Source organism: Quercus lobata, chromosome 8 (genome assembly GCF_001633185.2).
Source record: "Quercus lobata isolate SW786 chromosome 8, ValleyOak3.0 Primary Assembly, whole genome shotgun sequence".
NCBI lineage: Eukaryota > Viridiplantae > Streptophyta > Magnoliopsida > Fagales > Fagaceae > Quercus > Quercus lobata.
In genome coordinates, this window is record NC_044911.1 from 15,298,669 (window position 1) to 15,313,661 (window position 14,993).

Sequence of the window (14,993 nt, forward strand, 5' to 3'; positions counted from 1 at the left end):
CGTCTAAAGTAGTTAAGATCAGCTAGGATCTTAACATCCACTTTGGTTTTGGACCTCTTGCGAGCATTTACCAGCTCTTGCAGCAATTATCTTACAATTTAATGTTATTAGAAATTTGTGGCCTGCTACTAGGGGTGTCAAATGGGTGGGTTTGGGATGGGAATAATTGGGTTGGGTATATAAAACCCATTTGCCCATTAAAATCCATGTAACTAATTGCTTCTAACCCAAATCTAACTCAACCCAATTATTATGGATAAACCCCAACTTACCCAATTACCCAATTATCAAAATTACCAAAATACCATTAAAGTGAAAACCCTAACACTTTCTTGGATTCCCTTTTCCACTCTCTCTAGTATCCAATCTTGGGATTAAAAAACTCCACATAAGCACATCCACATCAGCAATTATATTAAAAATCCAAATAAAAAAATATTTTCTTTTCTTTTCTATTTTCTCTCACTTAATTTCTTGGCAACCAAAAAGTGCAACAAATACAAAGAAATGTCATTACAAGCTCAAAATTTTTCTGGAATTTTGAAAACAACAAATAGAAATTATTCTGATCCAAAAAAAGAGAAATATAAACGCATCCTTATCAATTATTATAATATAAAGTACAAACAAAGCCAAATATTTAAATACACAAAAAATCAACAAAATCGTGTTGCTCATTCATTTTTCATCAAAATCAATCTCATTTTACGGGTCTGTTTAGATAGAACTTATTTTGCTGAAACTGAAAACTGAAAACTGAAAATACTGTAGCAAAATAATTTTTAAATGTGTGAATAGTACCGTGGGATCCATTTTTAATGAAAAAATTGATAAAAAATGAAATTTGTGGATCCATAAACAGTGCACAGATGCACTGTTCATGAAAGACCAGTCAAAAGTTGCGGCTACTGTTGCATGAACAGTAGCCGCTTGTGGGAAAAACGCGTGGAGAAAAAAAAAAAGAAAAAAAAAAGAAAAGAAAAACGCAGAAACGCAACTCAGCAAAAACACAATGCTATCCAAACATTGCCTACCTCTCACAGTTCTCACACACACCGAAAAAAACTTAAGCCTTTCCTCACCAATCTCTGAACTTCCATAAAGTACAGAGTAACCAAAAAATGCTCAGAGATTCATAGCTCTCTCTGAAAATGGCTAGCGGTGGAGGTGGAGGAGCAGGATATGGAGATTCGAACCAGAATATAGACTATGTGTTCAAGGTGATGCTGATAGGTGACTCGGCAGTCGGGAAGTCTCAGATACTGGCTCGGTTCGCATGCAACGAGTTCAGTTTGGACTCCAAAGCCTTCATCGGCGTTGAGTTCCATACTCACACTCTTGTCATTGAGGACAAGAGCGTGAAGGCTCAGATCTGGGACATTGCTGGTCAAGAATAGTACCTTATCTAGTCTAGAAACTCATACTACTTTTGCTAGATTCGTAGGATTTTGATTTCTATGATTGTTTGCTGAGAAAATAATCTCTAGGAAAAATATAAATTTATACTTTTTTTTTATAGGAATATAAATTTATACTTTGATTGTTCATATACTGCTTTCTTTTTTTTTTTTTTTTTTTTTTTTTTTTTTTTTTTTTTTTTTTTTTATGAGAAGGGTTGGGTTGAATTTAAGTATATTGTTTTTGAGTTAAATGGGGCTCAATGGGTTTTTAATTAAAACCCAATAATTATTGGGTCTAATTGGGTTGATGCCCATTTAACCCAATTAATAATTGGGTGAGTTTGGGTTTAGTTAGAGTGGGTGGGTTTGGGTGGACAAATGGGTTTGGGCTTAGTTTGCCAGCTCTACTTGCGACAGCTAAAATAGCATTTGCATTTTAGGTTTAAACAATGTTGGCATAAATTGGACACAAGTGTCCTATTGTTTTCTCCCTTTCTTTAGTACTCCTTTCTTCCTTTATGGCCTGTTTAGAAGTTTAGAAAGAGAGTAGAGGGGAGGAGAGTAAAGGAGAATGGTTATCCTCCACCTTGTTTGGATGTTTTTCAAATTAGTAAGGGGGAAGGGAGTAATTAGTCCTTCCTCTTATTTGGATGTTTTAAAAATTAAGATGGAAATGAGAGGAAATGATTTAAATAGACAAATTTACTCCTATTTGAAAATGGACTTGCAATATTAATCTATGATTAATTTGTTAGATTAAATAATTATTTAATCAACATTCTCATTCCATTAAATACCACTAATAAAAATATAAAACTACTATTAACTATTATAAAATAATTTTTATTACCTCAAAAAAAATTATAATAAAAATAAAAATAAATTCAAAAATTCAAAACCCAAACAAAATTCAAAAATTTTAAACCCAAACAAAACCATGAGTTCCACAAGAGGTTCAACGAAATTTTTTTTTTTTGGGGTAAAAAAAAAATGCAAAAGAAAATCCAGTCCGATTGGTTTCCCATCTTCGAGTTGGGTAAAATCCAACACTGATCGAATCCTAGTTCAGGCTACCAGCACTGATTGGTTTCCCATCTTCAGGTCGAGTAAAATCCAGTCTGATTCGGAGTTGAGAATCTGAATCCGATGTCGAACCCAAACGGTCCCCTCTGGTTGTTGAACTGGGAAGTTGTGTTCCCCAAGGAGAGATCATAGAGCGCACACGCCACTGGATCGGAGAGTGTCGCGTACGTGTTGTGAATCTCTATGAAATCTCTGTCGTCTGATTCAGAGTCCAACTAGATTTCTGGCTTGTCTTCATCTTGGTGGTGTTGTTGGATCATGGCGTCCGGATGGTACATCTTGGCCAGGCTCTGGTACGTCGTCTTTATCTCCTTCAACAAAGCCGTTCGCTCCACTCTAAGCACCTCATACAGACTCGCCAGATGCACCACCGCCGACAAGGAATACGGCCTTGCCTCAGTCGCCATGGCATCACTAGGAAGATTTGTTCTGGATAGAAATTGTATAGATACTAAATTTAGTAGAAATTGTGTTTGGTTTGTAAGAAAGCACTGGAAGATTTGTCATTTGTAGTGTTAAATTTTCTTAGGAAACAAACAAAGATTATTTATATAATCAATTTGTAATTTTGTTAATTTAGAAAGGGTAAATTGGGGAATTTATTTGATCAATAATTTATCTACTCTACTCTTCCTACAAATCTCTCCAATTTGGGGGAATTAAAATGAGGGGTTAGAGGTAGTTGAAACCCCTCCAAATTCCTCCAAACCCCTCCCCCTTCTTCCTTAAAAAACTTCTAAATAAGGTAATTGAATTACTCTCCCTCCCTTTACTCTACTCTCCCTCCTTTATAAAACTTCCAAACAGGCCATTAAGGTGCTATATATTTGTCTTGTTGACTATGGCAAATTGAAATACTTAAACATTCATCTCTCTATATATATATATATTGGGAAAAATATAAAAACCTTCGATGGGATAACGAAAAATTTGTTATGTCCAATTCGTCCAAAGGTATCATCCAGGACCCAGAGAGCAAGCAAGATCAGAAATCACCCAAGGATGAGAAGGATGGTCATGGACAAGAATATTGTTCATGGACAATGAAATCGTCCATCGATGACAATGAAGTCTCCATGGACAATGATCAGACGTCCAAGAACAACCAAATCGTCCATGAAATGGATAGATGAACATGCAACACTTGGGAAATTCTCAGTATCATGGAACGGTTACCAAACCCATGATTATCGCCATAAATTCCTCGAATACTTAACTTCCATTAGCGGTTGCAACTTTTGTAGCCGTTGAGGAAGTTATGTCTGGACTCATTGGTTTGCATGAATCTTGGGGAAGTTACTAAGTTAATAACCACTCCAAGGTTCTCTATATAAAGGACCGGTCTAAATCAAACCGAGGCAAGTACATTCTGAAATTTTACTCCTACAAAGTTGGAACTCCATTTTTGTGAGAAACTAACTTAGCCATCGGAGGATATTTGGCCGGTCAACTCCGGTCCCCTTTTGATTGTGTGTTCATCTTTGTAGGCCTTCCACAGCCACTAGTAGCCCACTAGAGCCGAAGCATTCAGCCTACTGATTCTGTGCAACATCAACCTTCAAAAGGCATTAAAGGGTGAAACTTACCTGAAGGCAGGGAGGGTCGAGGGGGGGCAACTGCCCCCCCTTGACCCCCCCAAAAAAAATCCTATATAGTATTGCAATTTACAATACCTGCCATTTTGAACTCAAATGTTCCATACCCAGAGGACAAATAACACTATTTTGTCTTTTTCCATGTATAGTTTCCATAAGAAATAACACAAACGTGTCCTAGGTTTATTTATCTTTTTAAACAAAACTATGTTTTTTGGGTCCCACTTAAAAACCATATTCCTTTTTTTTTTTTTTTTTTGATCAATCTTAGTTTCTAATCTCTTTCTCTGTTTCTCTATCATGCTCTAGGAGGCCCGGTTCCTCATATAAACCTACCCAAATTCCTTTCCTAATTTCCCCAGTTCACCCAAATCCGTCTAAAGTAGTTAAGATCAGCTAGGATCTTAACATCCACTTTGGTTTTGGACCTCTTGCGAGCATTTACCAGCTCTTGCAGCAATTATCTTACAATTTAATGTTATTAGAAATTTGTGGCCTGCTACTAGGGGTGTCAAATGGGTGGGTTTGGGATGGGAATAATTGGGTTGGGTATATAAAACCCATTTGCCCATTAAAATCCATGTAACTAATTGCTTCTAACCCAAATCTAACTCAACCCAATTATTATGGATAAACCCCAACTTACCCAATTACCCAATTATCAAAATTACCAAAATACCATTAAAGTGAAAACCCTAACACTTTCTTGGATTCCCTTTTCCACTCTCTCTAGTATCCAATCTTGGGATTAAAAAACTCCACATAAGCACATCCACATCAGCAATTATATTAAAAATCCAAATAAAAAAATATTTTCTTTTCTTTTCTATTTTCTCTCACTTAATTTCTTGGCAACCAAAAAGTGCAACAAATACAAAGAAATGTCATTACAAGCTCAAAATTTTTCTGGAATTTTGAAAACAACAAATAGAAATTATTCTGATCCAAAAAAAGAGAAATATAAACGCATCCTTATCAATTATTATAATATAAAGTACAAACAAAGCCAAATATTTAAATACACAAAAAATCAACAAAATCGTGTTGCTCATTCATTTTTCATCAAAATCAATCTCATTTTACGGGTCTGTTTAGATAGAACTTATTTTGCTGAAACTGAAAACTGAAAACTGAAAATACTGTAGCAAAATAATTTTTAAATGTGTGAATAGTACCGTGGGATCCATTTTTAATGAAAAAATTGATAAAAAATGAAATTTGTGGATCCATAAACAGTGCACAGATGCACTGTTCATGAAAGACCAGTCAAAAGTTGCGGCTACTGTTGCATGAACAGTAGCCGCTTGTGGGAAAAACGCGTGGAGAAAAAAAAAAAGAAAAAAAAAAGAAAAGAAAAACGCAGAAACGCAACTCAGCAAAAACACAATGCTATCCAAACATTGCCTACCTCTCACAGTTCTCACACACACCGAAAAAAACTTAAGCCTTTCCTCACCAATCTCTGAACTTCCATAAAGTACAGAGTAACCAAAAAATGCTCAGAGATTCATAGCTCTCTCTGAAAATGGCTAGCGGTGGAGGTGGAGGAGCAGGATATGGAGATTCGAACCAGAATATAGACTATGTGTTCAAGGTGATGCTGATAGGTGACTCGGCAGTCGGGAAGTCTCAGATACTGGCTCGGTTCGCATGCAACGAGTTCAGTTTGGACTCCAAAGCCTTCATCGGCGTTGAGTTCCATACTCACACTCTTGTCATTGAGGACAAGAGCGTGAAGGCTCAGATCTGGGACATTGCTGGTCAAGAATAGTACCTTATCTAGTCTAGAAACTCATACTACTTTTGCTAGATTCGTAGGATTTTGATTTCTATGATTGTTTGCTGAGAAAATAATCTCTAGGAAAAATATAAATTTATACTTTTTTTTTATAGGAATATAAATTTATACTTTGATTGTTCATATACTGCTTTCTTTTCTTTTTTTTTTTTTTTTTTTTTTTTTTTTTTTTTTATGAGAAGGGTTGGATTGAATTTAAGTATATTGTTTTTGAGTTAAATGGGGCTCAATGGGTTTTTAATTAAAACCCAATAATTATTGGGTCTAATTGGGTTGATGCCCATTTAACCCAATTAATAATTGGGTGAGTTTGGGTTTAGTTAGAGTGGGTGGGTTTGGGTGGACAAATGGGTTTGGGCTTAGTTTGCCAGCTCTACTTGCGACAGCTAAAATAGCATTTGCATTTTAGGTTTAAACAATGTTGGCATAAATTGGACACAAGTGTCCTATTGTTTTCTCCCTTTCTTTAGTACTCCTTTCTTCCTTTATGGCCTGTTTAGAAGTTTAGAAAGAGAGTAGAGGGGAGGAGAGTAAAGGAGAATGGTTATCCTCCACCTTGTTTGGATGTTTTTCAAATTAGTAAGGGGGAAGGGAGTAATTAGTCCTTCCTCTTATTTGGATGTTTTAAAAATTAAGATGGAAATGAGAGGAAATGATTTAAATAGACAAATTTACTCCTATTTGAAAATGGACTTGCAATATTAATCTATGATTAATTTGTTAGATTAAATAATTATTTAATCAACATTCTCATTCCATTAAATACCACTAATAAAAATATAAAACTACTATTAACTATTATAAAATAATTTTTATTACCTCAAAAAAAATTATAATAAAAATAAAAATAAATTCAAAAATTCAAAACCCAAACAGAATTCAAAAATTTTAAACCCAAACAAAACCATGAGTTCCACAAGAGGTTCAACGAAAATTTTTTTTTTTGGGGTAAAAAAAAAAATGCAAAAGAAAATCCAGTCCGATTGGTTTCCCATCTTCGAGTTGGGTAAAATCCGACATTGATCGGATCCTAGTTCAGGCTACCAGCACTGATTGGTTTCCCATCTTCAGGTCAAGTAAAATCCAGTCTGATTCGGAGTTGAGAATCTGAATCCGATGTCGAACCCAAACGGTCCCCTCTGGTTGTTGAACTGGGAAGTTGTGTTCCCCAAGGAGAGATCATAGAGCGCACACGCCACTGGATCGGAGAGTGTCGCGTACGTGTTGTGAATCTCTATGAAATCTCTGTCGTCTGATTCAGAGTCCAACTGGATTTCTGGCTTGTCTTCATCTTGGTGGTGTTGTTGGATCATGGCGTCCGGATGGTACATCTTGGCCAGGCTCTGGTACGTCGTCTTTATCTCCTTCAACAAAGCCGTTCGCTCCACTCTAAGCACCTCATACAGACTCGCCAGATGCACCACCGCCGACAAGGAATACGGCCTTGCCTCAGTCGCCATGGCATCACTAGGAAGATTTGTTCTGGATAGAAATTGTATAGATACTAAATTTAGTAGAAATTGTGTTTGGTTTGTAAGAAAGCACTGGAAGATTTGTCATTTGTAGTGTTAAATTTTCTTAGGAAACAAACAAAGATTATTTATATAATCAATTTGTAATTTTGTTAATTTAGAAAGGGTAAATTGGGGAATTTATTTGATCAATAATTTATCTACTCTACTCTTCCTACAAATCTCTCCAATTTGGGGGAATTAAAATGAGGGGTTAGAGGTAGTTGAAACCCCTCCAAATTCCTCCAAACCCCTCCCCCTTCTTCCTTAAAAAACTTCTAAATAAGGTAATTGAATTACTCTCCCTCCCTTTACTCTACTCTCCCTCCTTTATAAAACTTCCAAACAGGCCATTAAGGTGCTATATATTTGTCTTGTTGACTATGGCAAATTGAAATACTTAAACATTCATCTCTCTATATATATATATATTGGGAAAAATATAAAAACCTTCGATGGGATAACGAAAAATTTGTTATGTCCAATTCGTCCAAAGGTATCATCCAGGACCCAGAGAGCAAGCAAGATCAGAAATCACCCAAGGATGAGAAGGATGGTCATGGACAAGAATATTGTTCATGGACAATGAAATCGTCCATCGATGACAATGAAGTCTCCATGGACAATGATCAGACGTCCAAGAACAACCAAATCGTCCATGAAATGGATAGATGAACATGCAACACTTGGGAAATTCTCAGTATCATGGAACGGTTACCAAACCCATGATTATCGCCATAAATTCCTCGAATACTTAACTTCCATTAGCGGTTGCAACTTTTGTAGCCGTTGAGGAAGTTATGTCTGGACTCATTGGTTTGCATGAATCTTGGGGAAGTTACTAAGTTAATAACCACTCCAAGGTTCTCTATATAAAGGACCGGTCTAAATCAAACCGAGGCAAGTACATTCTGAAATTTTACTCCTACAAAGTTGGAACTCCATTTTTGTGAGAAACTAACTTAGCCATCGGAGGATATTTGGCCGGTCAACTCCGGTCCCCTTTTGATTGTGTGTTCATCTTTGTAGGCCTTCCACAGCCACTAGTAGCCCACTAGAGCCGAAGCATTCAGCCTACTGATTCTGTGCAACATCAACCTTCAAAAGGCATTAAAGGGTGAAACTTACCTGAAGGCAGGGAGGGTCGAGGGGGGGCAACTGCCCCCCCTGACCCCCCCAAAAAAAATCCTATATAGTATTGCAATTTACAATACCTGCCATTTTGAACTCAAATGTTCCATACCCAGAGGACAAATAACACTATTTTGTCTTTTTCCATGTATAGTTTCCATAAGAAATAACACAAACGTGTCCTAGGTTTATTTATCTTTTTAAACAAAACTATGTTTTTTGGGTCCCACTTAAAAACCATATTCCTTTTTTTTTTTTTTTTTTTTCTGCCGCATGTTCTTAAGCAACTGCAATTTTTTTCCCCCTGGTGCCTTTGTCACACAATTATTTCCTTTGAATTAGGGTATCCACATCATCATAATAATAAAAAATAATATTTAAGACCTTTTATATCAAACTAAAACCCTAGCCTCCTAATTGTTTTCTCTTCTATCTTAACTTTTTCACAGTTTCAAACACTTTATTTTTGTCATAGACCAAAATTTTAACTTCTTAGTTCTTACCACTTTTTTTTTTATTTTTTTGAGAAAAGTTCTTACCACTTAAAAGAATAGAGAAAGAAATATTGAATTTTACATAACTTTTTAAGAGTATTCAAGGCCAAGAAAGTACAACTTTGCTGGTATATTTTTATATCCTTAACATTTTTACATTGATTTATTTTGAGGAATCAAATCACATGTTTAACTTCTATGTCTTTAAATTAATCTCTTAATTTGATTGTTATTAACTATGAAGTGATTTTATTTATTTTAATTATATAAAATGTGTACTTGTAAGCAATTGAGATTATGATGAAGCCTAATCAAAATAATGATTTTCAAATCAAATTTTAAACAAACTTGTATCAAGGTATATTTTGCAAATCTTCCAATTGAGTAAATTAAACTAGGTATGCAAATATAAATTAAAGTTTATATTATATTTGATCTTGTATGACAATTACATTAGTATATAATTGTTTATCTATTTTGTTATTTAAATTGATTAGTAATATTTAGATTAATTTTACTTTCAATCTAGTCTTTCAATTTTGCCCCCCCTAAACTAAAACCTTGGCTCCGCCATTGTCTGAAGGACACGTGAATTGATGCACAGAGTCACTTCCCAAGTGTCACCATAGCCATCAACACCCTGCATTCTTTATTTTCCTGCAATTTCTTACAAAAGTTGAAAAAAAAAACTTATTCAGAGAATGAGCCTATGATATTTTAATGAGACAACTTCATTCCCATACACTTGAATTAATCCTTTTATTTGTTTCAATAAAACACACATCAAAAGTTTTTCTCAATTTCGAAAACAATTTGTCAATAAGCTTTAGGAACTTAATAGTATGCATTGCTGAACATATATTCTTCCTATTTGTTCTACATAAACAGGACCGTCTTTCTTTCTTTTTTTTCTTTTTTAATCTTTCTAATAGGCATTTCATCAAACACATGAAACATAGAGCAACCGTTTCGCTTGGCAGCAATCCATAGTAAAAGAGACATCATAAAAAACCATTTAATACTACAAGCAGACATTGAAATTAATATAAAAGGGGAAAAAATGAGATAGAAATATGTGATTTTTTCCTAACGGGGGGTGCTGCACGACGTGCTTGATAATTGATATACACCGACATTTTGTCGAACACAATGGCGTTGGCCTCTCTTTGCAAAACATTCAGATTTTGATTCTTCTTTCAAGCATTACACCAGAAAATCATAGAAGAAGGAGAGTGGTGGGTGACTGGGTGTGACTGATGACTGTTGACGTTCCTTGAGTTTAACAGACTACGGGGAATGTTACCGTTACAAAAATAAGGATGATTTATTGAAAAAATTATTTTTTTTTTAAAACCAATCAAAATAAATTATCTACGTCGCCTCATGGAAGGCAAGCTCAATTAAAAATAAAAATAAAGATCTAGAAACTCAACAAAATTACAAATTTTGCGGCAAGTCCCTCGCGTGACTCTCACTATAATTGGTGGAGAAAAGAATAGCATGTGAAAATGGGAGACAGCCCATCATAGGTTGACACACGAGAGAGAGAGAGAGAGAGAGAGAGAGAGAGAGTTGTAACAAAAATTGTGAATTTGTTTCTAGTAGAAAAGTAACTTTTTGAAGTAACACTAGTGGTTTTAGGATTACAATTTTTTTTTTTTTTTTTTTTTGCCACAACACAGATGAACCTACTGTGAGTGATTGTCTAACATTTTTATATAGATCTACTATTTTCTCTTAATCACTCACACTATGAGTCTGCTTGAAATCTGCATATTTTGTTGAAATTGAAAACTTTTTGCTGAAAGTACTGTAGATAAAGATAAAAGTTAGCTGAAATAGTACAGTGAGACTCATAAATAGTACCAAAAAGTACAGTGGAACCTATAAATAGTAGCAAAAATAAACTAAATGGTAAAATAAGTTGGTAAAAATAAGTGGTGGCAAAAGACACTGTATCATATCACAATTGTAACAAAAGTTGTGGTAAAAAAGAAATTATGTTCCAAGATTTTCTCATTAAAAGCCCTAACAAGTTTAGTGTTTTAAAATTTTAACTTTGTCTCTGCTTCTACATTTAAATATAGTATTAGATATATACTTTTTTTTTTTTTTTGAGAGAGAGAGATTAAATATATACTTGTTAAATAGGTTATAAGTAGCCTCAATTCAGCCAATATATATATATATGTAGCCACATTTTTGTTATTGAAGAAGCCATTTTAACCAGTAGTCTTCAAAATTACAAGATATCATATACTTGGGAATACAACTTAAATAGTTAAATAGTGTACAAATGAAGAATAACAACTACTGGATATGAAATATAATGCAATCGATATAACGTTTGGCTATCGAGCCTCTAACAGAAAAGTAACTTTATTAGTTGATGATGCTAGAAAGAAACCCATCACTACGGGTTTTCGTATTGAACTCTTACCATGCAATATCATAATTGTTGTAGTGAAAATTCACCTTCGTTCAGAGATATCGATGGAAGATCATTTCGAAGAAATGATGTTGGAAGATCCACCAAGCCTACAAAAAAGATAGGGTTGATTGGAGGGGGTACCAATGTGGCACCAACCTAAGGGTCTTCGACTTTTAAGTCAAGACTCCAAGGAAATAATATTATAACTTTGATAGTCAAAAGAGGTATATGTCTCATGTAGCACATACCTCTCTATCTATGGAGATGTGTTGCCTTTTATAGTTGTATCTTCTAGCCATTGCCTATCTGTCATTTAATGTTGTGCGTTTATATGATTGGCGTAACGCCTGGGCCATTTAACGTGCACAACTATTGCTTGACCATTATTCTTCTATAAATGCTAGCATTTAATGCTAGTTTTGGATGATTCTTATCATTTATTGCTCTAATTGTAACGTCTTCTAACTTAATGGCCATTTAGATGCTGGGTTGTAGTCGCCTATTATGTCATTAAATGCCCTTGCCAGTTATGCTTTTTATTCATTGTTAGATAGTTTGTGGTGGAAGATGGTCTTCTTGTATGGATGACCTTTTAGGTAAGATTTTCCTTCAACATGCAAGACCTTTAGGCTCCGTTTGGGAGTTCATAAGGGAAGGGAAGGGAATGGAATAGAATGATCATAAAGGAATGGAAAGGAACGGAATGGAATGGAATGTATTTAAGCAAGAGAAATGAATGGAAAAGAATGGAATAGAATGGAATTAGGTAACCTTGATTGAATGTTTTAAAATGAAGGAATGGAATGTATGTTGTTTGGGAGCAACATAGAGGGAATGGAATGGATTCATTTTATAACAATATTACTATTAGACCCTTATTTTAAAATAAATAATTGAATATACAGGGATATTTTGGGAGTTTTAGTAAAAAAATCATTAAATCTAATTTCATTCCCTCTCATTCCTCCCAATTTCGGGAGGAATGAAAATTTGAGGTTTTAAGGGAATAGAGAGGAATGAGTGTTCCCTCCTACTCATTCCATTCCCTTCTACTTAAACTCCCAAATAAGGGAATGAGCTTTCCATTCCCTCCATTAAAACTCCCAAACAAGGGGAAGGGAAGAATATTCTAAAATTATTCTTTTTATTTTTTTTCCATTCTATTCCATTCCCTCCTCCCAAACGAGGCCTTATGGTCTTCTACTTAAATGGAAGATTTTCCTGATTTTTTCAAATCTAACAATAACCAATGCTTCATATGCTTGGAAGAGCCTTATGAAGGGGTGTGATGTGATCAAGCGTGGTGCAAGGTGGAGAATAGGTTCGGGCAGATCAGTATATATTTGGGGGGGACAATTGGTTGCCTTTCAAAGCCGCACCCAAAGTTGTCTCACCAAAGGTGGAGGGGAGTGGCTTAACTATGGTTAGTGATTTGATTGACCCGGTATATAAGGTGTGGAATGAGGATGCAAATGACAGAACTTTCTTGGCTTTTGAGGCAACCACCAGAAAAACATGCCGCTCTGTAGGTCCATTCAAGATGATGTATTGCTGTGGCCCTTCAATCCGGATGGGGTGTATACAGTCAAATCCGGATATAGATTCTTGTATAACGAACAATGCAGGAAACAACCAGGCCTGTCTGAAGTGGAAGTTTTGAAGCTGCTGTGGAATAGGATTTGGGGTCTCCATGTTCCCAATAAAATTAAACACCTCGCATGGAAGGCATGTAAAAATGCTCTGCCCACTAAACTGAATCTGGTCCGTCGTAAAATCATCACAGATGGTTGCTGTGATGCTTGCAAAACACAGCAGGAGGATGCAATCCATGCCTTATTCCTATGTCCTAACCTACGACCCTCTATGGAGTTCAATGCCAAAGTGGAATCATGGCATGCTCAAGGCGTGCACCTCTTTTATTGACATCTTTGATTGTATTTTTGCAGGTAATAAGGACCCGGACTTGTTTGCGGCTATGATATGGACATTGTGTACTTGGCACAATAACTTACGCCTGGGTAAACCTACATTACCTCTCAATAAGGTAATTGAGTTTGCCCGGGAACAATTGACTGAAGCTGCTATGAGTACCTCTCTGTTTTCGTACTCTACAACAGAGGCACATAGCCACAATTTGAATCTCGATGAAGCCACTGTTACAGAAGACAATGCCATGACTACCGAACTGCCTTTGCCCCATGCACAACGCACACCAATTACGTGGACTGCACCAGGGGCACACAACTACAAGTTGAATTTTGATGGAGCAACCTTTGCCGAGGACGGTACTACTGGAATAGGGGTGGTGATTCGCAATGAAGCTGGACTGGTCATGGCCTCACTCTCTCAACGGATTCCTCTACCCACATCAGTCATTGAGGTAAAGGCCCTTGCAGCAAGAAGAGCCATGGAGTTTGCTTTAGAGCTTGGTTTTGACAATGTGATACTTGAAGGAGACTCTGAAGTACTTGTGAAGACCATAAAAGATGGTAGAAACACACTTGCACACTACGGCAACTTGATAGCTGATATCCTATTCCTTACTTCCCACTTCTCCAGGATTCAGTTTTCTTTTGTAAGGAGACAATGTAATAGGTTAGCACACTCATTAGCTAGACATGCATCCATTATTCAACAAATGTTCGTCTGGATGGAAGAAGTACCATCAGACCTTATACCTGTATTCTTGGCTAACTTACACTGCCTTCCTTAATGAAAAGCTTCAGCTTTGGATTCTCAAAAAATTAAAAAAAAAAAAAAAAAAAAAAAAAAAAAAAAAAAAAAAAAACTAACACAATTTTACAAAAAAGTGTACATTGTTCTCTACATTCAAAGTACCCAACTTTTCAAAAAACATATACAATTCTATACATTAATCATACACAATTTTTCAAAAACGGTACTAAATTCTGTACATTCAACGTATGTAAATTTTAAAAAATATGTATACAATTTTGTATATTTAACACACATTTTCCAAAGATTTTACATGATTTTGTGCATTGAATGTACCCAATTTTTCAAACAATATATACAACTCTATATATTCAAAGGACGCAATTTTCCAAAGAATTTACACAATTCTATACATTCAAAATACATAATATTTCAAAGAATGTACACAACTCTGTATATTCATGGTACACTATTTTCCTAAGAATATACTAATTTATGTCTATTCAATGTACACAATTTACAATGAAAGTACACATCCCTATATATTCGACGTATACAATTTCGCAAAGAATATATACAATTCTATACAAAGTACATAATTTTCAAAAAATGTTAACAATTATGTACATTCAATGTCCACAATTTTTTCTTATAAAAAAGGGTACACAGTTTTTCAAAGAATGTACCCAATTTGTACATTTAATGTCAACAATGTTGATACAGCATTTTGACCTCCTTCGATTTGTGTGTCAGACTCCAAAAATTTCAAAAAATAGAAAATCATTTTCTAATCAAGAGACCATGGGAACAACTAGAACATCATGGTTTATCCCGTTTGGGCATTAGAGTACTCAAAATGTTTGTTCAGGTCAAA

General features: G+C 35.2%; 1 protein-coding gene across 1 annotated transcript; it reads right to left on the minus strand.

Annotated features, from left to right (window-relative positions):
* Positions 1–6,943: 6,943 nt before the first annotated feature.
* On the minus strand, positions 6,944–7,336 carry LOC115956467 (chaperone protein DnaJ-like). Its single transcript, XM_031074835.1, has one exon. It carries the CDS (start codon positions 7,334–7,336, stop codon positions 6,944–6,946), a length of 393 nt encoding a protein of 130 aa, XP_030930695.1.
* Positions 7,337–14,993: the final 7,657 nt, after the last annotated feature.

What these genes read in the sequence shown, in the direction of transcription:
- LOC115956467 (XM_031074835.1), bottom strand. Translation starts at nt 7,336, where the DNA reads ATGGCGACTGAGGCAAGGCCGTATTCCTTGTCGGCGGTGGTGCATCTG.